Below are 27243 nucleotides of genomic sequence, written 5' to 3'. Positions count from 1 at the left end.
GGGACAATGCAGTTCCGCTGCTGCCCTATGTATAAGTACAACGCTGTTATCCTCAGCGGCGGTTTGTGCTGATTATATAGTACCCAGGCATGTCCCACCGCAACGCCAGTCAAATGCATCTCCCGACTTGTCCCATCGGTATAAGCCTGTTCCACGATCGATCACGCCCCTAGAGCTCGCGGAAATCACTTGGGCGCGGCCGCCTCTGCTTGTTCTGGTACCGATGGGGGTTGACTGGTTTCCGAAAGTACGCGTCCTCCTCGCCCTGTGCGCCGCCGCCGTTGTTGCCGAACGGCATGCCGAAGCCGTTCATGTTGTTCATGCCCATGCCCATGCCCATACCCATACCCATGCCCATGTCCCAGCCGCCGCCGTTGTTGAAGTTGTTGAAGCCACCATTGTTAAAGTTGCCTCCGTTGTTGAAGCCGCCCATCATCATGTTGGGCATCATCGGCATCCCCATGCCCATGCCCATCATGTTTGGCATCATGTTCATCATGCCCATGTTCATGCCGTTCATCATATTGGGGGCCATGGTCTGTTGTTGCTGCTGGTTATTCATCTGGTTCTGCATAGCGCGCGGGCCCTTGGGGATCTTGGGGTTCTCAAGGAGCTCGTCTGCAGGACGCTTCTTGGACACCGCACCGCCCGCGGGTTTTCCGTCCACCGGGGGCGAGTTGCCGTCTGTCTGGGGAGTCATGCTTTTAGGCCCTGTTGGCGGCGATTTCGCCTTACTAGCGGGCACTGGGGTGGGTGATTTTGATTTAGCCGTGACAGACGCAGGCTTGACCTCTGCTTCTCCCTGTTTCTCCGTCTCACTCTTCACCTCAACAGGCGTCCCCTCCACCTTGTCCTCAGGCTGGACCTCCTCTGTCGAAGGGGCCACGGGTGCCTCTTGGGCTGCCTTGTCGGCGGCTTCCTTCTCCTCTTCCTTCTCCTGAAAATATGCCTTGATCTTCTCTGCCATCTCCTCGTCCGGTGTGAGATCGTCAATCAAGACATCTCCCAGCTCGCAATTCGGGCAGACAAAGTCGCTCTCAATAAGAGCGTTTGTGATGCAGTCGTTGCAAAACGTCTTCTGGCAGCATGGCGTCTTCATCGGCTCCTTGAACATCTTCTTGTCAATGGAGCACTCGAGCCCCCGCTCCTGAATCTCCTTGTCCGCCACAGCGTTCGCACCATTAGTCTTGGCAGAAGACGTGTTGGCTTTAGCTTGGAATTTCTTCCACGTGGCCTTGTCGGCTTCGGCAATGACAAAGTCGCCTTCGGCATTGACCATGATGCCAGAAGGTCGCTTCGACTCGTCGCCTTCGCTCTGGGCGAGCACGGCGGCCTTGTCGACCTTCTGCAGGAATGAGCGCGGAATGCCGGTTGTGCGCTTCACGCGGGGCCGGTTGTCGAATTCAGGGTCATCATTGGTAGGGCACAGCTGGATCCAGTGACCCTTATTGCCGCAACGATAGCAGATGTAGCCATTTGGGGGGTCATGGTCGGGCACGTTGGCCGGGCGTTTCTGACCAGGCTGGAATGATGGTTGATGACTGTCCTTTGTTAGCTGCGCTTTTCTCTTGTCACCTGCGATAGTGCAGACATACTGTGACATCTTCTCCTGCTGTGCGTTCCATTGCTCGCCCTGGGCAGCGAACATGGCCTGCATCTTCTCCTCCTCAGTCATAGCCTCGTTCATCTGGTTGATGGCACTGGACGTGGTCTTGGACGCTGACGACTTGGCCGTTTGTTCTTTACGGCCAGCGTTCTTAGCGGAGACTGGCATCTTGCCCGACACATACCGCGCAGCTCGACCAGCACCGGGTTTGGTTGCGGGCTGGCGCCGAGCTATCACGGTCGTGGACCTGGGGATAATCTCGGTGTCATCATCGTAGACTGTACTGAAGTTAGATCTTGATATAACACTACTCCCACAAAAACTCTTACCATCGCCATTATCGTCCGTGATGAACAGGTCAAAGTCGGTTCCATCACCCAAGCCACTCTTGATGATGATTTCCCTCTTCAGCTCAAACACTGATATCCCCGTTCCATCAAACTCCACCCTTGTGGGTTCCTTCTGTGACTTGAACTTGAAGAAAACTGAAGAAGCCATATCTGCGTTTGGCTGAATGGAGAGAGAAGATGCCTTACTACACAAGACACACACTCAAATATGAGGGGGCAGGGGAGAAAGTCGGATAGTCAAGTTCGAGGGGCGCAGTAGAGAGGTGGTCGGGTGTACCTGTGTGAGTGTGACTCTGCTGAGCACAAGGGGAATATTTTTCTTTCTTTTTTCTTGTCGTCTTTAGAGTGATTGCCCTGTCCTTTTCGTTCTTTGTAAAGCGCACCGGCGTGCGTGGTCAACAATAGCAGATGACGGAAATGGGGTCAATTTCTTGTTTGTAATTGAAGGAGAAGAAGACAATGAAACGACAACAAGGTTCAGTCAGAATGGCCACGGCCCGCAGCAATGTTCTGTTCTGACCCTCGCTCAATAATCCTCCTGTGTACAATAAACCACTGTGCGCCGCCAGCGTATGTACTTCTCAACAAAGCTCCCCGGTTAGCGTGATGCTTCTACTCTATTTTGCCCCGACTGAATCGTGCTGCGTGTGCCAAGGGCTCGATCGGTCGCACACGAGCAACTGCTACGTCCGGCGCAAGGAGAAATCCGAGTCCGTGTAACGTCGATACAGAATGAACCAAGCGATAGCTTCAGTAAGAGCGCTGTTCGGTCGTCGGGCGATCAAGTGTTGATCGAGGAGCGATGGGGTGACTGGAAATGTTTGATGAAGAGAGGAGAAGTGAGGAGAGGGAGGATGGGGCCTGGCCTTCCAGTAAGAGGTTGCAGGTCCAACCTGATTGAGTAATCAAACCTCAGGTCACGGCACGCTGCACTGGACCGAGGTTGTCCCGCGAAGCCGGGGCCATGTCACGTGACACAGTTTTTTTCCCTCCCTGTGCAAAGGAAGCGAACATCAGGACCATACAGTAATTAATCCGTACTCTGTACTCTGTATGTGCCGTATTATCCGCAGTAGCTCGCCTTGTGACTAAGCGCCGTATCTAGCCGAGCGTTTGGAGCAGCCGCCTGGCACTTTTGATTTGGGGCCGTCCGCACCCAACTGCACTCAACAGCGCTCCCCATCCGCTGTGCAGTGCCGAGATGCAGAAGGTGTGACTGACTGGACTGACTGTTAATATGATGCCCCGCACTGCAGGCTTCCAGTTGTGTCGCCCCTCCAAGCTTCAAAAGACCCTCCGAGGGGCACTGACGGTATCAGCACATCCACGCACATCTTTAACGCGAGCTACCCACCCTTCTAGCCACATATCCTCTCCTGCTTCATCTCGCACATACCTCACAGATTCTATCCGCGCCCATCAAGCAAAGAAGATGGCTCCCCAGCTCGACGCGTACTTCAAGCAGGTGGACAGCTCCGCCGACGCCTTTATTGAGCGTCTGCGCAAGGCCGTCGCCATCCCCTCTATCTCTGCAGATGAGGCTCGCCGCCCCGATGTCGTCCGCATGGGCCACTGGCTCCACGACGAGCTCAAGTCCCTCGGTGCCGAGGCTGAGCTTCGTCCTCTGGGCAAGCAGCCACACAAGGAGCACCTGGATCTTCCGCCTGTCGTCCTCGCCCGCTACGGAAGCGACAAGAACAAGCGCACCATCCTCGTGTACGGCCACTACGACGTCCAGCCTGCCGAGAAGGCAGATGGCTGGGCTACCGAGCCCTTTGACCTGACCGTCGACGACAAGGGGCGTATGTATGGCCGTGGCTCGACAGATGACAAGGGCCCCGTCCTGGGCTGGCTGAATGCCATCGAGGCGCACCAAAAGTCGGGCACTGATTTCCCCGTCAACCTGCTCATGTGTTTCGAGGGTATGGAGGAGTATGGCTCAGAGGGACTTGACGACTTCATCAAGGCCGAGGCCAAGAAGTACTTCAACGATGCCGATGCCGTGTGCATCTCAGATAACTACTGGCTGGGCACAGAGAAGCCATGCCTGACCTACGGCCTCCGCGGATGCAACTACTACTCGGTCGAGATCTCCGGCCCCGGTGCCGACCTGCACAGCGGCGTGTTTGGCGGTACTGCGCAAGAGCCCATGACGGACCTCGTGCGCGTGCTGGGCACGCTTGTCAACACCAACGGCGAGATCCAAATCCCCGGCATCAAGGAGCAGGTGGCGCCCATCACGGCCGACGAGGAGGGCCTCTACGACAGCATTGCCTTCACCATGGACACGATCCACGAGTCCCTGGGCAGCAAGACCACCATCCATGACGACAAGAAGAACACACTGATGGCTCGCTGGCGATACCCTTCGCTCTCCATCCACGGCGTGGAGGGAGCCTTCTCGCAGCCCGGTGCCAAGACTGTCATCCCCGCCAAGGTCATTGGCAAGTTCTCGATCCGCACCGTGCCGGACATGGACATTGACACGACCAACGAGGCGGTCTACAAATATGTCAAAGAGCAGTTTGCCAAGCTTAACAGCAAGAACACGATGAACGTGTTCGCGCAGCACTCGGGCAAGTGGTGGAAGGCCTCGCCCAAGCACTGGAACTTCTCGGCGGCCGCCAAGGCGACGGAGCGCGTCTGGGGCGTGCAGCCCGATTTCACGCGCGAGGGCGGCAGCATCCCCGTCACCCTGACGTTCGAGGAGGCGACGGGCAAGAACGTGCTCCTGCTGCCCATGGGTAGCTCCACAGATGGCGCCCACTCGATCAACGAGAAGCTCGACAAGCGCAACTACATTGAGGGCATCAAGCTGCTGGGTGCGTATCTCCACTATGTTGCCGAGGAGCCGCAACAATGAGTCTACGTACTACGTACGTAGGCTTGGGTCATTGATTTAACTTGCTACCTAATGTAATACAATTGGATAATTACTAGGGATCTGTTGTGTCTCGGACCCCTACCACGAGCAGGTGACCCTTGGTCTTGGTGGGGGACCCCGCCTGACCTCCCGACGCCAAGAACGTCGATCGCCTCCAGGCCCGATAAGGCACTGCTGCCCACCTTTCTCCCCAAACGACTCATGTGTTCCCTGACTCGAGCGCGCTCTTCTATTCTTCTCAAAGAGTCGGCACGCTCGGAGACTCTAATTAGTCTGTCGACGCATCTGTTAATTCTATGCTCGTTCTCACGCCGAAAGGCGCTGCCGTTAACCCGCACGCTGCAAAAGCACACTTCACTACGTACTTGGTCGTCGCATGACCCCATCAAGTTGGATCACCCACGCGCGCTCTGTGTGAGCGTCACCGCTTCCCGCTTCCCAAATCGAACGTCCACGATCCAGGCCATACCGGGTTGGCAGACACACTGTGCAGCCTAGCAGACAGAAGATGGTTCGCGAAAGTGGCATCTCAGCGACCAAACCAATCTTCCCGACCTATCTGCTCCCCAGTCTCAGCCTACCGCTGCGTTTCCGACGACGAGCCTCGTCAGCGTCGTCCGTCCCATCCCTGTCCAACTCGACCAGCACGTCACCCAGCAGCTCCCCACCGCCGCCCACCATTTTGCCGTGCAAGCTCCAGCGTGTGGCGCCGGACACGCTCCGCTGCCAGCACTGCTCGTCCGACATTGCGCTGTCCGCGCAGATCATCTCCAAGGGTTTCACGGGTCGCCATGGCCGGGCGTTCCTCGTGGGACCGGACGAGGGCGGGGGCCTGATGAACATCCGGCAGGGGCGGAGCGAGAGCCGGCAGCTCGTGACGGGGTGGCACACGGTGGCGGACATTAGCTGCGGGACGTGTGCGAGCAAGCTCGGCTGGAAATATGTCGATGCGCGGGAGAGCGCGCAAAAGTACAAGGTGGGCAAGTACATTCTCGAGACGGAGCGGGTCGTCGTGAGCCGGAGCTGGGAGGACGTGCCTGTGTTGATGGGGAGCCAGGAGGTCAGGCATGGGGAGGCCAAGAGGAGGGAGGAGGAGGGGGGCGTGGTGTTTGACTCGGACGACGATGATGAGTGTGAGGATATCTTTTCTGGTGTTTGGGACCGGGACGTTGTCGCCAGGAGAAGGCGAGGTACACAGTCAACCAGAAGAGATGATGATGGGGAGTAGAGGCATGATGTGTCTGGTCTGAGTTGGTTTTATTTTAAGGCGTCGGGGAGTAGGTTGAGAGGGAACTTGGACATGGTCAGACATGGGGTACTAGGCGTATTTGCTTCGGTCATGTGGAGTAAGGGACTCTGAACAAGAGCGACATTGTTTGTACGGTAGTGCATGCCCCTTTACCGTCTCGATGTACAACAGTGGATTCATACCTGTTTATGCGCACGATGATCCAGTATGGGAAGGATATCACTTAGATCCAGGAGTAAGCTAATAAATGCTACTATATCATGGTGCAATTGCTTTGCCTCCTGAACCCTGCCTGATATCTCGGTCCTGATCCGGCAAGGCGGAATGGCCCCAGCTTGAACGAGCTACCGGTAAGTAGTACGTCAATGTTGCATTCCCATTCATGCTGACCGGATTCCTGGTTCTTGGGATACACGGACCCATGGCGCCTCTCTTCCTTTTACGCAGCCACGCCGGAGTACAATCTGGATACGCTCCACGAGCAATATGAGCTGTCGTCAGCCGGAATGCACACAAACCGCAGAGGGAGGAATATGGCATGCACCGCAACGCTGTGGCGTCGCCAGAGTGGTCAGAGGGGCCACTCGTCACAGCTGTGTACCCGTCCACAGCGTCTCTCATTGCCGTTGCGCGTACAGTGCTGGTTCAGTCTGATATCACAGTCGACAGGACTGGGGATCCTGAGCAGCATCACGTAATTCAGGTCTTGGTGGGGGGGGGGCAGCTGTACTGAAGAGGTAGGTGGGGTGACCGTGGCATGAACTGAAGATCGTTTAGTGGGGGTATCAGCACGAAATCGTCACATCGTTGCATGTACAAGGTATTTCCAGCGCACCTCACTTTTTCTCCTGGGCGCTCCCGCCTGTGACAAGTCCACGCTGCTGAGAAAAGACTGGACGCATGACCTCACCCTCCTGTGGATGATCTTGATGCCATCGGGTCTCCTCTCGGTCCGACGACTGGCCCCCCAAACAACCATAACTGTCTCGTAACATGCAAAGTCAAGCCGCTGTCAGTCATCCACCACCCTCGTCATTCTTCACCAAGAGACCCACGCTACAACAAGCCTGAGCCAGCGCATTGCTCCACTGCTTGATTATCTCCTACCCTAGATTACCGCATTGAGAAGAGCTACTACCCGCGTCATCACACAATTCGAAGCAGAAGGTTCTGCGCTCCTCCCGCATCCAGTCCAGTCAGGCCCAGTGCAGTCTCTTTACCGCCCATCAGTCGCACGCGGACACTTTCACCAGCCCTACTTCTTTTTGCACGTTGTGTGACGGCACGGCACCGCGAACACACCGCAATCGACTTGCATCACGACTGTATACACCGACCCCTCATTCCTCACCTTTATCTCACCATCGGACACGACCGACCTGCCTGGTCCCCCTCCCGTCGACCACCCTCACCGCTCCCGAGATAAGACCACGTCCAGGACGAGCAGGACATGGCCGAGCAAGCGAGCCACCGCACGAGAGGGTCCGAGGACTATGGCGTGTACGACGACGCCAAAACGTACTACACCTCGGACGATCGACACAACAAATATGGCCCTCGGACTCGGACGTACTCGCAGAACAGTCTCCTGCGCAACTTTGATCGGTTTGGCATGAGGGAGGCCCAGGCGGCGCCCTTCCGACGTGGAAGTCACGGTGCGTCCCAGGAGACAAGAGACTAGACTAAACTAGACATGGAGCGCAGCTGACCCAGGTGACGATAGATGAACGAGCTCTCGGTCACGGTCGCCGGTTCCTCGTCCAGGTGGACGCCACCCTCAAGAGCTTGCTCGAGCAGGAAGACGACCACAAGGCGATGCAGATCACCGTCGAGGACCGCGGGCCCAAGGTCATCCCCCTACGCACGGCCGCCTCGGCCGGCTACAACAAGTTCGACGTGCGAGGGACGTACATGCTGTCCAACCTCCTCCAGGAGTTGACCCTCGCCAAGGAGTATGGTCGTAAGGAGATCATCCTGGACGAGGGCCGCTTGAATGAGAACCCCGTGGACCGGCTCCACCGCGTGATCCGCGATCACTTCTGGGAGGGCCTGACCCGCAAGATTGATGCCTCGACGGTCGAGGTGGCGGCCGTGGACCCCAAGGACTGGACGGACAAGCCGACGCCCAGAATCTACATCCCCCCCGGTGCCCCTGAACAGTACGAGTACTACATGCGGGTGGCGAGGGAGCGGCCCGAGATCAACCTGGACGTGCAGCTGCTGCCGGAGAGCATCACCCCCGAGTACATCCGCGACCTCAACGAGAAGCCCGGCCTGCTGGTCGTGGCCACGGAGGAGGTGACGGACGACCAGACGGGGGAGAAGACGCTCGAGGGCCTGCCGTTTGTGGTGCCCGGCGGCCGCTTCAACGAGCTGTACGGGTGGGACAGCTACATGGCCGGCCTGGGTCTCCTCGTGGATGACCGCGTGGACCTGGTCCAGTCCATGGTGGTCAACTTTTGCTTCTGCATCGAGCACTACGGCAAGATCCTCAACGCGACGAGGACGTACTACCTCGGCCGCTCGCAGCCCCCCTTCCTGACAGACATGGCGCTGCGCGTCTTTGAGAAGATCAAGCACGAGCCCGGGTCCAAGGAGTTCCTGCGCCGGTCGATGCTGGCGGCCGTCAAGGAGTACCACACGGTCTGGACCTCGGAGCCCCGTCTGGACCCGGTCACGGGCCTGTCGCGGTACCGGCCCGAAGGTCTGGGCGTGCCGCCCGAGACGGAGGCCACGCACTTTGTGCACGTGCTGGAGCCGTACATCAAAAAGTACAACATGGAGTTCAAGGAGTTTGTGCGGGCGTACAACCACCGGGAGATTGTCGAGCCGGAGCTCGACGAGTACTTTATGCACGACCGTGCGGTGCGCGAGTCTGGGCACGACACGTCGTACCGCCTCGAGGGGGTGTGCGCAAACCTGGCGACCATTGACCTCAACTCGCTGCTGTTCAAGTACGAGACGGACATTGCGCGGACGATCCGCGGCGTGTTTGGCGACAGGCTGGTGATGCCCGAGGAGTTCTGCAAGGGGACGCCGTACGCGCCGGGCGAGGTGCTCTCGTCGGCGGCGTGGGACCGTCGGGCCAAGCGCCGCAAGCTGACCATGGACAAGCTCATGTGGAACGAGAAGGAGGGCATGTTCTTTGACTACGACACGGTCAAGCAGGAGCAGTGCAACTACGAGTCGGCGACGACGCTGTGGGCGCTGTGGGCGGGCCTGGCGTCGCCCAAGCAGGCGGCGGACCTCGTCCACAAGGGCCTGCCCCGATTCGAGGAGAATGGCGGCCTGGCGGCGGGCACGGAGAAGTCACGAGGCGAGGTCGGCCTGGACCGGCCCAACCGGCAGTGGGACTACCCGTACGGCTGGCCGCCGCAGCAGATGCTGGCGTGGACGGGCCTCCTGCGGTACAGCTTCAACGAGGAGGCGGAGCGACTGGCGTACAAGTGGCTGTTTATGGTGACCAAGGCGTTTGTGGACTTTCACGGGGTGGTGGTGGAGAAGTACGACGTGACGAGCGAGATTGATCCGCACCGTGTCGACGCCGAGTACGGCAACCAGGGCCTGGGGTTCAAGGGCGTGAACAAGGAAGGGTGAGTCGCTCTTTGCGGCAAGTGAGATAAAACGTGTGCAGAACTGACTGACAATCGATAGGTTTGCCTGGGTGAATGCGAGCTACGTGTACGGCCTGCAGATAATCAACGCGCACATGCGTCGCGCGCTGGGCACGCTGACGCCGTACAAGACGTTTGTGCGGGCCATGGAGCAGAACGAGGAGAAGGAGCTGGCGAGCCTGCAGATACGCTGAGCGGGAGGAACGGGGCTTTATGACCTTGCGAGATACAGACAGACACACACACACACACACACACACACACACAGTGGGTTGCATGTGGTGTGGAGTTTCAGCATCAAGAGACAGACAGACATTGTACGTGTACGTACGTAGCAACAGACGCTTGTGTTGCCTGTGGTTGGAGCCGAGTTGCGTGATGTCGAGCAATGACGTGGAGTCTCCTGTACAAGCACATGCAAGCTTCACGACAGTGAGCACTGAGTGGATGGTGCGTGTCTGTGCTAGTACGTACATGTAGGCATCTAATTAGTAGCTGAGACTGTGGAGGAGGTGGAGGGAGGAGGAGCCGCATTCGGCCTGATGCGGGCGGGTGAGAGAGGAGAGTGAGAGGAGAGTGAGAGGAGTCGACCTCGGCTCAGGGCCTCGAGTCGCCATCGCAAGGCTGAGTCATCCATCCCTGGCGTGTCTCGGTCGAGACAAGTGTAGTGGCCGATCGCGGGATCAGTGGTGGAAACGCGGCATGTCATAGTGGCGCCGTGTGTTACTTACTGACTGGGGAGGGGGGGCTGGTCTGATCTGAGCAGCTTTCACATGCCAGACAGATATCATGTCCCCCCCGATGAGACTCTCCACCACGATGCTGTCGTTTGCATGGACGCCTTTTTTCACATTGAGGAACCATTGAGGACAACCAGCATTTCAATTGAACTGATAAAGGACGCCTGTCAAGTCCACGTAGGCCAGGACTGCCGCTGCACGGGGCAACCTCCAGAGTCCAGATATGGATGGAGTCCATCGACTCTATCCTCTCCGGCTGAGACTACTCCAACACGTACGTACGTATGGGTGGGTCCGTCCATCTTCCCCAGAGTCTGACTTGACTACCTTATTAGACTAGTAGAGCGAACTAAGTGAACTAAATTCCAACAAGGGCATGATGGCACACTGGGCTGGCTGCTTCGGTACCTCGGCCAATCGCGGCTGCTGGGCGCCCCTTGACCCGAACAACGTCGCGCCCCCATCGCTCAACTGCCTCCTCTCGGCTACTCCTCCAGCCCTCGCTCGATCAAATGCCAGCAGTCGCCTGGCCTGGCCTGTACCCAATCCGGGCCATCCCGGGCTCTAGATCAGCTTCCGAGGCGCTGTCGGGTGTAGCACCGTAGGCATGGCACGTTGAGCGAGGCCCGACGTGCGTGCGTGGTGATATAACATGGAGGGCGTGCGTATGTCAGTCATTGTACATATACGTAGCTCCCTCCAGTCTGACTGATCGACCGACCATTTCCGCTGGACCGACACGTGCTCATCCATCTCGGCCTGCTACTCCTTCTCTAGTTCTCTAGGCTTGCAACTCTCCTCCCCTCCCCTCCCTCTCTCTCTCCCTCTCTGACTTGCTCTCATCATTCCGTGTCGTACCACACATACTGTCTGTCAACATGGCGACCAACAGCATGGCCAACCCGGCCGTCAACCCGGACGTCGAGGACGAGCTCTTTGCGCAAGAAGTACAGCAGGTCAAGGACTGGTGGTCGCAACCTCGCTGGCGCCAGACCAAGCGGCCCTTTACCGCCGAGCAGATTGTGTCCAAGCGAGGCCACCTCAAGATTGAGTATCCGAGCCACGCCCAGGCCAAGAAGCTGTGGGACATTCTCGAGAAGCGGTTCCAGACCAAGGATGCCAGCTACACATATGGTTGTCTCGAGCCCACCATGGTCACCCAGATGGCCAAGTACCTCGACACCATCTACGTCTCCGGCTGGCAGTCGTCCTCGACGGCGTCGGCCTCGGACGAGCCTGGCCCTGACCTGGCGGACTATCCTTACGTGAGTCTCGTCCACGCTCGTGGAAGGCACTGGCTTGACTGACTGACCTGACCCCCCTCGCCTACAGACCACCGTCCCCAACAAGGTCGGCCACCTCTTCATGGCCCAGCTCTTCCACGACCGCAAGCAGCGCCAGGAGCGCGTCACCACCCCCAAGGCCCAGCGCGCCGCCCTCGCCAACGTCGACTACCTCCGCCCCATCATCGCCGACGCCGACACGGGCCACGGCGGCCTCACCGCCGTCATGAAGCTCACCAAGCTCTTTGTCGAAAAGGGCGCCGCCGGCATCCACATTGAGGACCAGGCCCCCGGCACCAAAAAGTGCGGCCACATGGCCGGCAAGGTCCTCGTCCCCATCAGCGAGCACATCAACCGTCTCGTCGCCATCCGCGCCCAGGCCGACATTATGGGCTCCGACCTCCTCGCCATTGCCCGCACCGACGCCGAGGCCGCCACCCTCATCACCACCACCATTGACGCCCGCGACCACGCCTTCATCCTCGGCTCCACCAACCCCCAGCTCCGCGACCCCCTCAACGACCTCATGGCCCGCGCCGAGCAGGAGGGCAAGCTCGGCCCGGAGCTCCAGCGCATCGAGGACGACTGGCTCGCCGCTGCCGGCCTCATGCGCTTCGACGAGGCCGTCCTCGCCCACATTGACGCCGCCTCATCCATCGCCGACAAGGCGGCCCTCAAGGCAAAGTACACGGCCCAGGCCAAGGGCAAGTCCAATAGGGAGGCCCGCCAGCTCGCCCGCCAACTCGTCGGCGAGGACGTCTATTTTGACTGGGACGCCCCCCGCACCAGGGAGGGCTACTACCGCCTCAAGGGCGGCTGCGACTGCGCCGTCAACCGCGCCGTCGCCTACGCCCCCTACTGCGACGCCATCTGGATGGAGAGCAAGCTGCCCGACTTTGCCCAGGCGCGTGAGTTTGCCGAGGGCGTCCACGCGGTGTGGCCGGAGAAGAAGTGAGTCCTCTTTGTGAGAAAAGAAGAAAGAATGCTGACAGTTATCCCCCTCCCCCCCAGGCTCGCCTACAACCTGAGCCCGTCCTTCAACTGGAAGACGGCCATGCCGCGCCATGACCAGGAGACGTACATCCACCGCCTCGCCAGCCTCGGCTACTGCTGGCAGTTTATCACCCTGGCCGGCCTGCACACGACCGCCCTCGCTAGCGACTCGTTTGCCCGCGCCTACGCCGCCCAGGGCATGCGCGCGTACGGCGAGCGCGTCCAGGAGCCCGAGATGGAGCTCGGCGTCGACGTCGTCAAGCACCAGAAATGGAGTGGCGCGACCTATGTCGACGAGCTGCAGAAGATGGTCACCGGCGGCATCAGCAGCACCGCCGCCATGGGCGCTGGCGTCACCGAGGATCAGTTCAAGTGAGTACAGTAGGTGGGTTAGGGGAGAAACATGGAACCTACACAGGGATGAAATGTATGAATGAATGTTCCTTCTACGATGCGTCCGCTCTCACAGTCGAGGTGAGCGTCGAGTGTTCCATGCGTGCATGCATGATATGGTACTTGGTTTGTTCAGCGCCAGCCCATGGCCGGCAAGCAAGTGGACCAGCAGCAAGCGAGCTCGGTCTATTCTATTCTAGAGATACCGTACCGTACGCCACCGCGGCCGTCCGTCAAGGCCTTGACCCGTTCCATAAATGCGCAAAAGACATCCCCCACCCTCCCGTCCAAAGCAACCGTCGCAGCGGCCATCTGTGTGCGCCGTCCGCCCCGCGAGACGCCATCCTCCGTGGTCGTGGTCATCGTCGTGTACCTACGCGGCCGTTTGTCTATCCCTCTCCTCGCGGAGAATTCCATTTCAGTCCGCCTCCGCGAGCTGCATTATCAGCCGCGCGGCCATGTCCAGGAATGGATACGGACTGGTGACCTCCTTCTCCTCGAGGAGCTTCCCTTGCGCCGTCTCGTATCCAGAACACTTGAAATCCACCAGGTACACGCCCTGCTCCATCTCGTAGATCTGAATGTCGAGATGCATCGCGACAAAGCCGCGCTTGACGACACCCTCGGCCGACTGCTCGTGCACGCAGGGATCCTTGGGCACAGTGTCCTTGTCTGCGCCGTCACTGCCCACTACAACAGGAATGGCAGGTTAGCTTCCGCAAATACCAAAAGCATCCCGGTGTCCATCCTTACCTTTCACCTCCCAGCGCACCCGAATACGCCACGGGTCGGCTGGTAGCTTGTACCTCTTGGCCGGATCGACACTGAGACTCGACCCCTTCCCCGACTCGCCGGCGCTGGCATAGTCGTCCGCGAAGCTGCCCTCGCCACTGGGTGGCTCGCTGTCCTTGCCCTGCCGGGGGTCGTAGTCCTCATCGGGGATATAGGTCGCGCCCAGCTTCCGCAGCGCCTTGTGGATAGTCAGCAGGGCTTCCCACGGCGCGTTACGCGACCGGATGCCAAACTGCCAGCGCACAGGCTTCGGCTTCTTGGTCGGGTTGATGGGCGTCATGCCCTGCGGCCGCTTGGCCGCTTCGTCTATGCGTAGCTGGCTCCGCGAGTGGGGCTTGAGACGGCGGGCCATGTCCTGTTTCTCGGCGTCTGTGCGGTTCGACGGCGGCTCCTCGATGCCCGCGGCCGCCGGCGGTGCCACTGTGTCCTCGCCCGCGTTCTTCCTCTCCATGTAGTCTTTGTGGTACGTGGGGATGCTGCTCGGCAAGATGCCGACCTTGCTGACGTAGGGCCTTGCGCCGATGCCGCTGCCGGAGATGCCAGACCGTGACGACTGGCTCATCATGGGGCTTCCACCTTCAATCTCGGCTTGCAAGATCTCTGGGTGCTGATTCACCTGCATGAGCTTGTTCTCACGCACAATCATGTAGGCGTCCTTGATGGCCGATGGCTCTTCGGCTCGCAAGGCCTCCTCGACATCGACCTTTCCGTACCCCATCGTCTTGCTGATCTTGTCCGTGATCTCCTCGTGGAGCTTCTCCTGCACACGTTCGGGCGCATTGGGCGCAATGTCGCTCTTGGCAATGGCCTTGTTGGGGTCCACCCCGGTGTTGAAGAACTCCTCGGCCGGCCTCTGCAGGTAGACGGGCAGGTCTGTGAGGAACCACGGGTCGTCGCGAATCTCCTCAATGGTGGCCCGCTGCACCGGGTTGACGACCAGCATTTTCTTGATCAGGTTGGCCGCCCCTGCCGGCATCCACTGCGGAATGCTATATGTCCCTCTCGCAATCTTGGCGAACAGACTTGGGATGTGCTCGTCGTCGAACGGCAGGCGGCCTACGAGCAAGACGTACAAGATGACGCCGCAGCTCCACACGTCGACCTCGGGTCCCGCGTAGAGCTTGCCTCCAATGACCTCGGGGGCCGCATAGTTCGGGCTGCCGCAGCTGGTCTTGAGAAAGTTGCCGTCCGTCATAATGTTGCTCAGCCCAAAGTCGGCAATCTTGATGTCCTGATTCTCATCCAGCAGCAGGTTCTCGGGCTTGAGGTCGCGATGCACAATCTTGTGGCGGTGGCAGTACTCGACGGCACACAGCATCTGCTGGAAGAAGCGTCGTGCCTCGGGCTCCTTCATCCGGCCGTGGGCGACAATGTAGTCAAACAGCTCCCCGCCCGCGTACTCGAGGACCATGATGATCTCGGCGGGCGTCTTGATCACCGTGTAGAGCTTGATGATGTGGGGGTGCCGCAGCAGCTGCAGATACTCAATCTCGCGCTCCACCCGGCCAGCCATGTCGCGGCTGATGAGCTTCTTGCGCGCAATGATCTTGAGGGCGACCTGCTGACCGGTGCCATTGTGGATGGCCAGCTTGACCTTGCCAAAGGACCCTTCGCCCAGGGTGCGCACGATCTTGTACGCGCCGATGCGCTGCTCCGTCTTTGCTTTCTCCTTGCGGGGTGTGCTCATGGCTGCGGTGGGGGGTCGAGGCGATGCCGCCGACTCGTCGCCATGCTGTTTGCTGTGCTGCTGCTGTGGTTCGGGTGGCTGCTGGAGCTGTCGACGCACGTGGGATGACGAGAGAGAGATGGTGAGCTCCTCGTCCTCGAAGCGGCCGGGGGCCATGACGTCCGGGTCGGGTTGGGTCGGTTGGGTTGGGTTGGAGGGGAGGGAGCACCAGCGAGTGCGACGGCCTGCGGCTAGCGCGGAGACTGGCTGGCACAGGGCCCAGATGGATGTCGACAGTACGGGAGGCTGAGTGGTTAATTAATCAATCAGGGTACGTATCCGGATGGTTGCTTGCCCGGTCGCTTCGTCGGGCCAGGCCCCCTGTGTGTGTGCGCTGCGTTGCAGTCAGTCAGTGACGGGGGAGGGAATTTCGCAGGCGTCCAATGAGGAGGGTGTCGATGCTCGCTTGACTCGTGGATCCGGCCTGGCCTGCCTGACGTTAGACGGTGATAATGCGTCTGGCGATATGATAGAGTCGTGTCGTGTGCGACGCCTGGTATGGAGAATCGAGGTTGGCGAGAGCAAATGACGGTATCGGGTTGGGGCTGCTGGATGGTCGCTGGCCAACCGGCAGCAGCCGATGCCCTACTGGCTGCGCAGAGCGGCCTGTGGGTGCCCGCCATGACCGCCGATGGAGGGGGCGGGGTCCAGTCGCTGCAGGCCTGGCCCTGTACCTCCGTAGAACCCCGCCAAAGTTCAGGCCGATCCAGGAAGCGCCCGCTGCTTGGGATACGTACCTACTCCGTATATGTATCCGTACAGCGACAAGACTGGAGTTCCAGGCTCTCCGTGTCATGCTGTGGCGAGCGCATAGGGCTGCCTTCCAGTCCAGTCATGTCAAAGCGTCGACTGAAACTACCTTACAGGTAGGCGGCTGCTCTACAGTACCGCACCGGCTGTCGGACCTTTTCCTCCGCCTCCAGTCTAGCCTAAGGTACTCCGTAGTCCAGTCGCTGTTATCCGTGCGTCGTCCATCAGCCTGTTCGACAACGGGTCGGCAAACGCTAATGAATCACGTCAATATTGAATACCCCGAAAGCGACGGGAACAAAAGGCTGCGCCTTTGCAAAACGGCTCGGCGGGCGCTCTACGGCGGGCTTGTTGGTCTATTGCAAACATGATATATGACAGTTCCAAGGCTCAGGTTGCACGGCCTCGGCTTACCCTACGCATCTTGTCTTTGGACGTGCATGCATGCGCAGCTGACGGCTGGGCTGCACCCTGGATTCTCAGGTGCAATTCTATTTGATGCACGACATGGGCATGGCGCATGCATCTTCTTCCGTCCTTGGTGTTGTCTGTCGCCTTGGACACGAACCCCTAATGTCAACAACAGAGTCCAACATTTGGGACGATCGCGCCGAAGTAACTTTCGCTCTGCTCAGCCAAACAATCTTCGCAATGCTCTGATGACCGTAGCGGACACTAGTTCATTGCAATCTCCAATCAGCGGCAAATATTCGCCGTCGCATCGCCTCGGACTGCGACGAGTGCCGAACTGCGGGTGCATCGTGTCGTGCATAGTATCATTTATGACAGGAAACGGACGCCGACGAATACCGAGCCCCTCGCTCAGCCGTCTTGAAAAGCATCTGTCTCCAGCATAAGCAACTTTCGCTTGATCAAATCTCGCCCTCTCTCCGTCCATCTCCAACCCTCCAGCGACATCACCATGGCCGCTCGACGCATTCTCATAGTCGGGGGTGGAGTCGCCGGTCCCACGCTTGCCCTGGTCCTCGCGAAGCATCTGCCCTCTTCGCAGATCACGATTCTCGAACGCAGCATCACTCAGTCAGAGCTTGGCCAGGTCGTGGACGTTGAGGGACCTTCGCAGGAGATCCTGTCTCGTCTCCATCTCCTCCCCTTGCTACGCGAAGCATCCACCCGCGAGCAAGGCATCGAGGTCGTCAATGAGCAAGGTGAGCTGGTCGGTCGCTTGCCAGCCGGTCAGAGTGGTGGTGCGAGCAAAGAAATCGAGATCATGAGACCAAGACTGAGCGAGGTCATCCATAATGCTACCAATGAGCATGAGAATGTGCATTGGAGATTTGGCAAGACCGTCACCGCCATCGAGGAGAGACTGGACGACCTTCTCGCGCAAGTGTCCGACGTAGAAAAAAAGGAGACGCAAAAGGAGGAATTTGATCTTGTCGTTGCCGCAGATGGCCTGAGATCGGATATCGAGATCTCATCCTCCCGGCGAGCCTAAGGGAAGACTGCATCAAATCGCTGGATGTATACATCGCCTTCATCAGCTTGCCAGCGGAGGTGCAGGACAGACCATACAGCCGATTGCTCAGCTTGTCCGGATCAAGGAACGCCCTTATCAAACCCATTGACGAGAACATCTCATCAGCGTATCTCATCGTTGCCAAACATGATCATGAGCTCGGCCAAGCCAGGCGATCGAGGGACCCCCGGAGACAACGAGAGATCGTGTCGGCGAGATTCAGGGGGCAGCGGTTGGGAGACGGACCGTATGGCACGCGAGATTTTCACGACGGACAACTTCTATTTCGAGGAAATCGCTCAGATCAAGCTGAAAAAATGGTCGCATGGGAACTGTGTCCTGTTGGGTGATACGGCATGGTGTCTTTCGCCCCTGACTGGCCAGGGGACCAACACGGCTGTCCTAGGAGCGTATATCCTAGCACACTGCATCATCACCCACAGTGACAACCTTGAAAAGGCCTTTGCAGAGTACGAGCAGATGATGAGGGGCTACGTGGACAAGATCCAGGCAATTCCACTCGGGGTAAAGCTGCCCAAGCTGATCAATCCAGACTCAGAATGGCGCATCTGTGATCCAGTGGACGATCATAGGGGCGATCTCAAGGCTAGGCCTATACAAGTATATTCCAGAGTCAAAGGTTGATTACGAGGGACTACCCGATCTGCAATACAACTAAGCAGCGATAGCGACAGAATCAGGCCCAACCGGTAGTTGGCTGCCAGCAATGTTGCACTGCCTGAACACCCTGACCTCATCCTCGGCAAAGGCACCAACGACAGAGTGCAAGACACCTCTGTTGTGGAAGATGACCAGATCGCCCGCCTCCCAGTCATGCGCATAGACGCGCTGCGGCGCGATGCCTGGCCGCTGGAGGCGATACACAATGTCCCTCACCCTCTCCAGGTCGTCAACGACCGATCCGTCCTCGAGATGGAGGCGTCGGACCGCGGACGGGTGTACCTGCAAGGCAAGCTTGCCCGTGACGGGATTCTTCCAGCACATGGGAAGTGTCTGGATCATGGTCTCGTCGACGGGCGGCAGCTCCTCCGGCTGCAGCTCCTTGTTCTGCGAGAGGAGACCGAGGCCAGTGGGGCGGGACTTGGCGCCAGACATCCAGATGTATGGATGCGCGGCGTATTCCACCCTTGTGCCCCTGGCGAAGGCCTTGTCCTCCTCGGACAGCGCATCGTACATGGCCTCACCATTGACAAACGCCGTCGTGCCCAGAGGGACCTCGAGCTCGTCGCCGGTGCCGTCGTCGTAGCGGATGGTCTGTCGCCTGCCGCCGGGCACCTGCACGGCCAGCAGGGTGGTGGCCACCGGGGGCGCAAGACCATACAGCGCGGCGTCAATGTGCCACCTGTAGAACCTGGTAAAGTCCAAGTCGTCTTCCTCTGGGATGACGGTCTCGTGGAAAGTCTTGTGGTGGGGATGCTTCAGCGTGAAGTTCTCCAGCCCTTCGTACGACGGCACGAAGCCGTTTCCGATGACCTGGACCTGGGGCTGATGGGGGATGGTCTTGAGATCAGGATGCAGGATAGACTTCTTGGCGTCGAGCGTCTTCCCATGGCCGTAGGAGCCTGTGGCGGTAGGGTCGTAGCGCTGGGTGAGCGCATACTGTGCCTTGGGGCTGATGTGGCCCTGCTGCTTGAGGACGAGCACTTGATGGGTGAAGAGTGCCTCGCGGAGGACCTGAAAATCGGCATCTGCAGCGGCCGGTCAGATTACTGCACTGTATCGAAGAAAATGGAGTCTTTACCAGAGGAGGTTACCGATTGTAACGGGTATTCTCCCACATTATGTCTCTTTCAGTCATGCTCACCAGTCAGATTCTCCACGTCCACGTTTGTGACGTTGGCGCCGAATTGGAGGCTGCCCTTCATGGGCTCGATCTGTATGTGCGAGGACATGATGTAGTTCATTGGTAGAATTTGCTTTTGTTGTGCAAGTGGTTGAGTGAGCGAAGTATTTGTTCTGACATGAATGGGCCTGACGCTGTCTTTCTTTATCAGATCCAGCGCTACCGGAGAACGCCGGCTTCCCACACATCCTTATCAGCAGCAGCCTCGGATGAGATAACACTTTAAGACTCGGCAGAAGATATGACAAATAGACACCAAGATTAGGAAACTTGACTATTTACGATTGCCATTCACCAAAGCAGCTGATTCCTGCCACAGGAGCGAGTTCTTCAGTCGCTTCTAGCGGGCGATCGTTGCGCGCAAACCGCTAGGTGCTTGCTGGTAGTTTACAGGTTTTGTACATAGCTCAGCATGCAAATCATACAGCCTACTGCCCCTTTTTCGCCTCCTCTTTCAGCCTCTCTATTAACCTGGCCCTCAGAAATGGGCTCAGGCCCAGCATCCCCTCATTCGTCAACACCCTATAGGTCCCGCTCGGCTGGCACCTGCCCACGACTGTGCCCGCGTCGTCCACTTCGACGCTGCCCAGGATATCCTCCGGCCAGGCGATGCGCCCAAAGTCCGGTGGGTTCCTCCGGTCGCTCAGGTGCACCCAGCCGCCTCGGCCAGCACCGCCGGCGCCACCCTGCGCAGACGCGCCGCCCGCTCCCGATCCGCCTGCACCCCCACCCGCACCTTGCTTCGCTGACGAGCCTCTGTTTTGTCGGCGCTGTGCACCGGAGATGAAGGCACCGCCCGAGCCCAGGTTGAAACCGCCCGTGGACGCGAATGCCTGTGCCTGGTTGGTCACGTCACTGTCCTCGTGCCCGTGCTGCTCGACAACTTGATCCAGGATCTTCATGAACTCGCGGTTCTCCTTGAATGTGTTCGGTGTGGGGGGAATCTGCGACGTGGTACCAATGGCGAGGCGGCTGATTGGGGGGTCATTGTCGAGGTAGGTTAGAATATGGTTGACGGGGTTTTTCGGGTCTTTGAAGACTTTCTGGACATGTTAGACTACATGTAGACAGGCCTTCATTGCTGGTGGAGGAAACGCACAATGTGGTTATTGTTGGAGAGGGTGCTGACGCGGCGAGCGAAAAGATCTCTGCTCCTTGATACCCATCGGCAGGACGCTGCTGGAAACATCTTTTCGGTTTTGTCTGTAAAGCTGTGATGGTAGGAGCTGTGAATGTCTGGGCGATGATATCACCAAGGGTCCGGCGCGAGATATTCACTTATACAAAATACGTAACTAAGCGAACCACTCAACGCGTCGACGCGTCTCCACCCACCAGCCGCCTTGCTCTACCTACCATGGATTGGTAGACTAGTAGGCGACGCCATCACCAGCACTATTCTCCCTGGTGCAAAGTGCCCAAGCCGCCAGAATGGATAAGACGCCTGCACCGCTCTTTCGCAACAACAAGAACATCCCTCCATCTTCCAACTTACCGTCGTCCTCACCGGCCTTTGGCACCCCAGCTCATCCTCTGAAGCCCTTCGCTCTCAATGCCCCCAAAACGACCATCCTCCCCATAATCCTCCCGCCTGCGACACTCCGGCCACTCGCCTTTCGAACCTTTACAAAGAAACACTCGCTCACCTTAACCTCGTCTGCGCTACAGGAGCTAGCTGGCTTCATCGGGCGGCACTGCGGCTCCGGATGGCGGGAGGAAGGCCTAGCCGAGCGCGTGCTCGAGGAGATTGCGCGATCATGGAAGAATAGGAATGGCGGTGTCATGGTGGACGGCGCCTCGAAGGAACTCCACGATATCCTCAAGACCTTGGAGGGAAACATGTCCGGCGGCAAAATCACAGGGCCCAACCGAGGTCTGCAACGGAGTGACTCACTGCTCAGCGGCGAGGATGACCTGAACACGAGATTAGGTCTACGACCAAGCGGACCGCCTCGAGAGGACAGCAATGCAAGTTTTGGCATGTCAGCGCTGGGTGTGCAGGAAGAACAGGGCGACGAGGATGACGAGGCAAACGATCCTCGAGCGTGGCTGCAGGTGGTAGATGCGTACCAGCAGCCTCGTCTGCTGTTCAATGTGGGTAAGAAACACTTTGAGAGGGAGACCTCGAAGCCGTCGTTGCTACCGCCAGCCGATCACAAAACGACATTGTTCCGAAATCGATACCATGTCATCCACCAACGGATCCTTCGAAACGAAGCCTTTCAGACATCATCGGTCTCTGCATCGCGAAAGCACCATGTCGGGAAAGAGACGGTGGCCAACCAGCAGTCTCTAAAGATTACGCCCATAGCGAACTTGCTAGGACGCCACGGCTCTAGCCACATGCTCCTCGGCCTGCTGGTGACACTTCCGTCCGGTGGTATCGCTATTTCAGACCTCTCGGGCACTATCGCACTCGATCTCAAGTCTGCGGTCTCCATCCCGGCCGACTCGGCGTGGTTCTGCCCAGGGATGATCGTCCTCATCGATGGTGTCTACGAGGAAGAGGACGAGTCTCACGGCAAGGGTTTTAGTGGGACCTCTGGCGTGGGAGGTGTGTTGGGTGGTAAATTCCAGGGGTTCTTCATCGGCCAGCCGCCATGTGAGAAGCGCAAGGCAACGCTTGGTATCAGCGACGGAAGCGGGAGCGACCACACCATTGGCGGCGGGTTTGGATGGATCGATTTCTTGGGTGTCGGGTCCTCACGCGCTCTCGGCAGCAAGATGAGGCGCCTTCAGAATCGGTTGCTGTCCCCGTCGTTTGAGGGGAGAAGGAACAAGATTGTCATCCTGGGAGAGCTGAATCTGGACAATCCTCGGGCTCTGCAGGCACTGCGACAGATCCTGTCCACCTACAACACCCCCGAACCTCTATCCTTTGTCATGACGGGAAATTTCACCACGCATGCCGTGCTGGCACGTGGGGGGAGCAGTGGTGGCTCCATTGAGTATAAGGAGTATTTCGATGCTCTGGCGTCTGTCCTCGCCGACTTTCCTCACCTACTGCAAGCATCGACGTTTCTCTTCGTGCCGGGCGACAACGACGGTTGGGTCTCATCATTCACTGCGGGGGCATCGACGCCCTTGCCCCGGAAAGGGGTGCCAGAAATGTTCACATCGCGCGTGCGGAGAGCTTTCGCGACGGCAAACGCAGATAATGCTGCAGGTGTAAAGGGCGAGGCGATATGGGGGAGCAATCCCGCTCGGATGACCGTTTTCGGCCCAGAACACGAAATTGTCGTCATGAGGGACGACATGTCGTCTCGTCTGCGTCGAACGAGCGTGCACCTGAAACCTCCACCGGATTCTGGGCAGGATGTGCCTGAAGAGGTACAGGGAGATGCTATGGATCTTGACGTGGCGGCACCCTCATTTTCCACTCCGGAAGGAATGGACGTCAGTCAGACGAACGACGAGGGCGTGAGTGAGGGCTATAAACCGGAGAGCAAGTCGGACACCCACGCCGCGCGCAAAATGGTCAAGTCCATCCTCGATCAGGGGTACATGTCACCGTTCCCGCCTTCGATCCGACCAGTACATTGGGACTTTGCATCAAGCCTACACATATACCCCCTTCCCACCGCCATGGTGCTGGTCGATACCTCTGCGCCCACCTTTTGCGTGACGTACGAGGGGTGCCATGTGATGAACCCCGGGAGTGTACTTGTTGAGGGACGCAGAGGCGTCGGGCGATGGATCGAGTACGAGGTGAGTGGACTGGGGAGGATGAGGGAATGTACCTTTGGCATCAACAAAGGCACGGCCAAATAAACCGTATATGAGATAATGAAGATGCTAAAAGCATGAAATCAGGCCAAGACAAAGGCTTGTCGAATCACTAGAAAGAGATGTCCTCGGAAATTGAAGGTATCTTTGACTTAGAAGTGGCCATACGCATCGCATATATATCGAATGCGCGGAACCCCTACTCTAATAACAGCGATTCCTCATGTAGCACACCAAACAACCTTTCAATCTCCATCCTGACCTTTTTCAACTCCTCGGCTACTTGGCTCGTCACCAGCAGGTACGCGTACAAAAGCGCGTAGTCTTTCTCCTCCGCTATGACGAGCGCGCTCATCCCGCCTTCATCGCCCGCCTGGGCAACCATGTGGTCCTTCCTGAACTGGTGAATCCGGCCCAGCAAGCGATCCTTGTTCCTATCGACCGTAGGAATAGCGTCGGTGAGGGGGTATTCGAGCATGATGCACGAGGCCAGTACCTGGAAGACGTGACAGATACGTTGACAAAGTTGTACACGGTCCTCGGCCGTGAATTCGAGCAGCGCGCGCTCGCCCTCGGAGAGGCTGGCGCGTTTTTGTGTGAGGAGACGCATGGCGTAGAAACCATCGAGTATGTGTTTCGTGGAGCGCATGATGCGCCCGTAGGCAGCGTGGGGAAAAGGCCCTCGCAGTTCGAATTCATGCTGAGCCGAGTTGCGAAGAGACTCGAGTTTGAAGGCTGGGAATATTAGTCACATGTTGCTGCCCAGAGTACAATCGTAACTCACCGTACCGCTGCAGGGCAGCTTGCTCGCCCTGGCGCATATAGTCCAGCGTGCTCTCGCTGTCTAGATGCACGCCCAAGGGCCCTCTCTTCCAGATGAGACCCATCTGCAGATACAAAACAGACATGCCCTCGCGGAACTTCTTCCGGGCGGAGATGGGCCACAGAATACGGCACACGAGGATACCCCACACGATACCCAACGTCACCGCGATGACACGATGGTATGTGATGTCAAAGATCAGGGGGCTCGTGCCGCCCTCGTCGTCGTCATCGTCTTCGACTCTTTGCGAGATGCTGTACGCGTACAGGACAATGACATTGTACGCCAGTAGCGACATGCGTCCAAGAGGAGCATTCTTGATGGCAATGAGATAGAAGCTGTAAAGAGCGACAAGCCAGCCACAAAAGGCCAGTAAGAATGGATTCTCCATACCAACGAGCCAAGCGACAATGGCGCAGATACCGCCAATCAGCGTACCGTAGAAGCGAGAGAGGCCTGTCGTATTGGCGGCGCCAGTTGTCATGCCGTTGACAATCATGTACGAAAGGAGACCCCATTCTCCTCGCCAGGTCTCGTAGATGGGTCGAGTCGCCGGAATAAAGGCGAACATGGCCCATAATATGGCACCAATGCCGACTTTGATACCGAAGAGGACGTCTTCCCTGGTGAACCATCGCGCCGTCCTGAGCATCACCTGCGAAACCTTGCGGGCCCATTTGCTCGTGTTGGGAGCAGCCTCCCAGTTGAAAGTGTCTCGTCGCGCAACCATTTCATCCGGGATACCTTTAGGTACGGCACTCCGCCTGAGTCGACTTACGCCCGCCTTGGGCAACAGCTGCTCACGATCTGTCTCCTCCAGACCAAGAGGATCCGAGGGCGACGCAGGCTTGTGCCATCGTTCCCAGAACCTCAGAAACTTCCAGCTCCTCTTTTTGTGCTTGGTCTCAAATTTAAGATCTTCCAAAACGTCCAGGTACGAATCCATCTCCTCAGCAACCGCCTGCAGACTGAACGAAAAGTGACCACACGCAGCAGCCACTTCTTCAATGTCGGCCTGAATCTTCTCGGAGCGCACGCGGCCCATCTCAATGCTGCGGTAAAGCTCATGTAACGCGTTGCCTCTAGCCTCGTGGTATAGCGAGACTGCGTCCTTGAGGCTTTCACGGAGTTGATCGTTGACGGTAATCTCATTCTTTGGGTCTTCGCCAAATGGCGATTCACGTAGGATTTCGGATAGCGTGTAGGCCAGCGACTTCATAGAAGGTCCTAAAAGATTGATAAAATGGGCGAAGATATCGGAGGGGGCTCGGAATAGGGGTGTGTTGTCGAATGTCGGTTCTGAGCGATACATGTGGGCACTCTCCGCATCTTCGTCCGACTCGTTGATGACCGACAGTTGCTCAATGGCCTCGTCCATGTGGAAAGATTTGCTGCGCTTCAGTGTGGACAGGTCCTTGGGGTCCGCGCCAGGGGCTTCTTTTAGAAGCATGAACTGCGCCGCCAACGCGCTGCGAAGACCGCCGATAGATTGGGCCACAGTTTCAATGCACTTGGCAAGGCTCTTGTCTAGCTTGTACAGCTTCTCGGTGCCGACAAAATAGTGCTCATTCTTAGCCTCGCGGAGCATCTTGGTCATTTGCGTATAGGCCTTGTTGTAGTTGGCCGACATTTTGGCATATTCGGGCGAGTCCATCTCTTCCTCGGTGCCGTTCAAGAACCCCCTGGTGATGAATGATAACCTATCAGCCTGCGCGGCAGCTGCTTTGATCATGCATTGTCGTAGCACACGCCTTGCTGAGACGCGCCACATCAGGAGATTAACAACGACTGTGCTTGCGACCCCCAACAACAAAAGCTTGAGTATCTGCAACGGCTTCTCGCCCGACACGTACCCGCCTTGGATCGCCTCTTCCTTGGTTATGATAGTGATGATGGCAATGGAGGTCAAGCTGGAGCCGACATTTACAAGCGGTTGGTTGAGCCGCTGCTTCACCCAACCCACGAACCCCAGTCCGCCTCCAACGCAGAGCAGCAGTACCATGACGTGTGCGGGCTGGACGATATCGAACGCCTCCTTGCCCCAGATCACCACCTCCATAGATATGAAACCAATGAGTTCGGCGTACAGGATGGCAATGAACCCGATAAAGACGGCTTCGATCATGGATCCGACGGAGCGCGCGGGATGAAAGTAGACGGTGATGGTCGCAGAGACGTGTTTTCCGTCACGGTGGCCAAGGAAGTTGGACAATGGCGGGAAGAATGTACCACCGCTGCCCAGAAGATAGGCAAAGGTGCACTTTAGAACGGCGTGGCCTTCGTCGGATTGAAACCAGTACCAGAGTCCAATAGTCTTGTCCTTAGCCTTGTTTGCGACTGACTTGATCTTGCCGCTGACAGTTTCAGCTGTCGATAGGGTATCACTGGCGCCATCGCTGGCCGAAATCGAACTGGTAGTTCGGAGGGTGAACTGTCGTCGGGATCGCTCACCGGTCGCGGGTATAATGAAGGTACCATTCCTTGTTTTCTGTGTTGTTAGTGGTCGATGATTTCGTGCCCAATGATGCGCGACACTTACACCGCGTTTATTGATGTTGGCCAGCTTGGGACGCCGCAGACCCCAAGGCCCCGACTGGGAGCTTTCGTCGGGGCTCATGACAGCGTTTTCAACGAGATCAGCACACGATCATGTTTGACGGTGTAACCTTTCAGTAAGCTCCAGAAGCCAAGGAACGATAGAATTGGAGGGGGAGAGAGGTTGGTTGAGCTCCCTCTCTGACGAGGGAGCCCTTCATCCAAGCGAAGCGCCGTTTCGCGCCAGGGCCCGGACCGGCGCATAAGCCACAGTGACGACTGGACTTGGAGGTTCAGCCACAGCCGCACAGGGGTACCCACTTGAGATTTGGACTACCTGGTAGGATAACATCGTCACTGACTTCTCTTCGATGTAACGAAAGAGATTAACCTAGAATTGCGCTCCCCAGCACTCTCATCAGCCTGTAGGAATAG

General features: G+C 58.0%; 11 protein-coding genes across 11 annotated transcripts; 6 read left to right on the top strand and 5 right to left on the bottom strand.

The window, feature by feature from the left end:
- Positions 1-169: 169 nt before the first annotated feature.
- J7T54_003486 (uncharacterized protein) lies at positions 170-2104 on the bottom strand (the record flags this gene model as incomplete). The annotated part of the gene is made up of 3 exons (XM_051505761.1): positions 170-1541; positions 1596-1884; positions 1936-2104. The coding sequence occupies 3 exons, from the start codon at positions 2102-2104 to the stop codon at positions 170-172; spliced, it is 1830 nt and encodes a 609-aa protein (XP_051362923.1).
- A 1284-nt stretch (positions 2105-3388) lies between these two features.
- J7T54_003485 (Cys-Gly metallodipeptidase-like protein) lies at positions 3389-4819 on the top strand (the record flags this gene model as incomplete). The annotated part of the gene is made up of 1 exon (XM_051505760.1): positions 3389-4819. The coding sequence occupies one exon, from the start codon at positions 3389-3391 to the stop codon at positions 4817-4819; it is 1431 nt and encodes a 476-aa protein (XP_051362922.1).
- Positions 4820-5348: 529 nt separating this feature from the next.
- On the top strand, positions 5349-6068 carry J7T54_003484 (uncharacterized protein; the record flags this gene model as incomplete). Its single annotated transcript, XM_051505759.1, has 1 exon — positions 5349-6068. The coding sequence occupies one exon, from the start codon at positions 5349-5351 to the stop codon at positions 6066-6068; it is 720 nt and encodes a 239-aa protein (XP_051362921.1).
- Positions 6069-7539: 1471 nt separating this feature from the next.
- Positions 7540-9897, top strand: J7T54_003483 (Neutral trehalase-like protein; the record flags this gene model as incomplete). Its single annotated transcript, XM_051505757.1, has 3 exons — positions 7540-7744; positions 7813-9682; positions 9744-9897. 3 exons carry the CDS (start codon positions 7540-7542, stop codon positions 9895-9897), a joined length of 2229 nt encoding a protein of 742 aa, XP_051362920.1.
- A 1424-nt stretch (positions 9898-11321) lies between these two features.
- Positions 11322-13095, top strand: J7T54_003482 (isocitrate lyase; the record flags this gene model as incomplete). Its single annotated transcript, XM_051505756.1, has 3 exons — positions 11322-11708; positions 11776-12677; positions 12738-13095. The coding sequence occupies 3 exons, from the start codon at positions 11322-11324 to the stop codon at positions 13093-13095; spliced, it is 1647 nt and encodes a 548-aa protein (XP_051362919.1).
- A 435-nt stretch (positions 13096-13530) lies between these two features.
- Positions 13531-15747, bottom strand: J7T54_003481 (Carbon catabolite-derepressing protein kinase-like protein; the record flags this gene model as incomplete). Its single annotated transcript, XM_051505755.1, has 2 exons — positions 13531-13802; positions 13866-15747. The coding sequence occupies 2 exons, from the start codon at positions 15745-15747 to the stop codon at positions 13531-13533; spliced, it is 2154 nt and encodes a 717-aa protein (XP_051362918.1).
- A 1555-nt stretch (positions 15748-17302) lies between these two features.
- On the top strand, positions 17303-17839 carry J7T54_003480 (uncharacterized protein; the record flags this gene model as incomplete). The annotated part of the gene is made up of 1 exon (XM_051505754.1): positions 17303-17839. One exon carries the CDS (start codon positions 17303-17305, stop codon positions 17837-17839), a length of 537 nt encoding a protein of 178 aa, XP_051362917.1.
- A 696-nt stretch (positions 17840-18535) lies between these two features.
- Positions 18536-19785, bottom strand: J7T54_003479 (putative dioxygenase; the record flags this gene model as incomplete). Its single annotated transcript, XM_051505753.1, has 2 exons — positions 18536-19569; positions 19686-19785. The coding sequence occupies 2 exons, from the start codon at positions 19783-19785 to the stop codon at positions 18536-18538; spliced, it is 1134 nt and encodes a 377-aa protein (XP_051362916.1).
- A 367-nt stretch (positions 19786-20152) lies between these two features.
- Positions 20153-20913, bottom strand: J7T54_003478 (uncharacterized protein; the record flags this gene model as incomplete). Its single annotated transcript, XM_051505752.1, has 2 exons — positions 20153-20767; positions 20824-20913. The coding sequence occupies 2 exons, from the start codon at positions 20911-20913 to the stop codon at positions 20153-20155; spliced, it is 705 nt and encodes a 234-aa protein (XP_051362915.1).
- Positions 20914-21155: 242 nt separating this feature from the next.
- On the top strand, positions 21156-23495 carry J7T54_003477 (DNA polymerase epsilon subunit B; the record flags this gene model as incomplete). The annotated part of the gene is made up of 1 exon (XM_051505751.1): positions 21156-23495. One exon carries the CDS (start codon positions 21156-21158, stop codon positions 23493-23495), a length of 2340 nt encoding a protein of 779 aa, XP_051362914.1.
- A 154-nt stretch (positions 23496-23649) lies between these two features.
- Positions 23650-26890, bottom strand: J7T54_003476 (uncharacterized protein; the record flags this gene model as incomplete). The annotated part of the gene is made up of 3 exons (XM_051505750.1): positions 23650-24185; positions 24235-26761; positions 26813-26890. The coding sequence occupies 3 exons, from the start codon at positions 26888-26890 to the stop codon at positions 23650-23652; spliced, it is 3141 nt and encodes a 1046-aa protein (XP_051362913.1).
- Positions 26891-27243: the final 353 nt, after the last annotated feature.

Source organism: Emericellopsis cladophorae (assembly GCF_022114955.1).
Source record: "Emericellopsis cladophorae strain MUM 19.33 chromosome Unknown NODE_16_length_390664_cov_118_533041, whole genome shotgun sequence".
Lineage (NCBI taxonomy): Eukaryota > Fungi > Ascomycota > Sordariomycetes > Hypocreales > Bionectriaceae > Emericellopsis > Emericellopsis cladophorae.
This window is presented reverse-complemented; position numbering and strand designations above follow the sequence as displayed.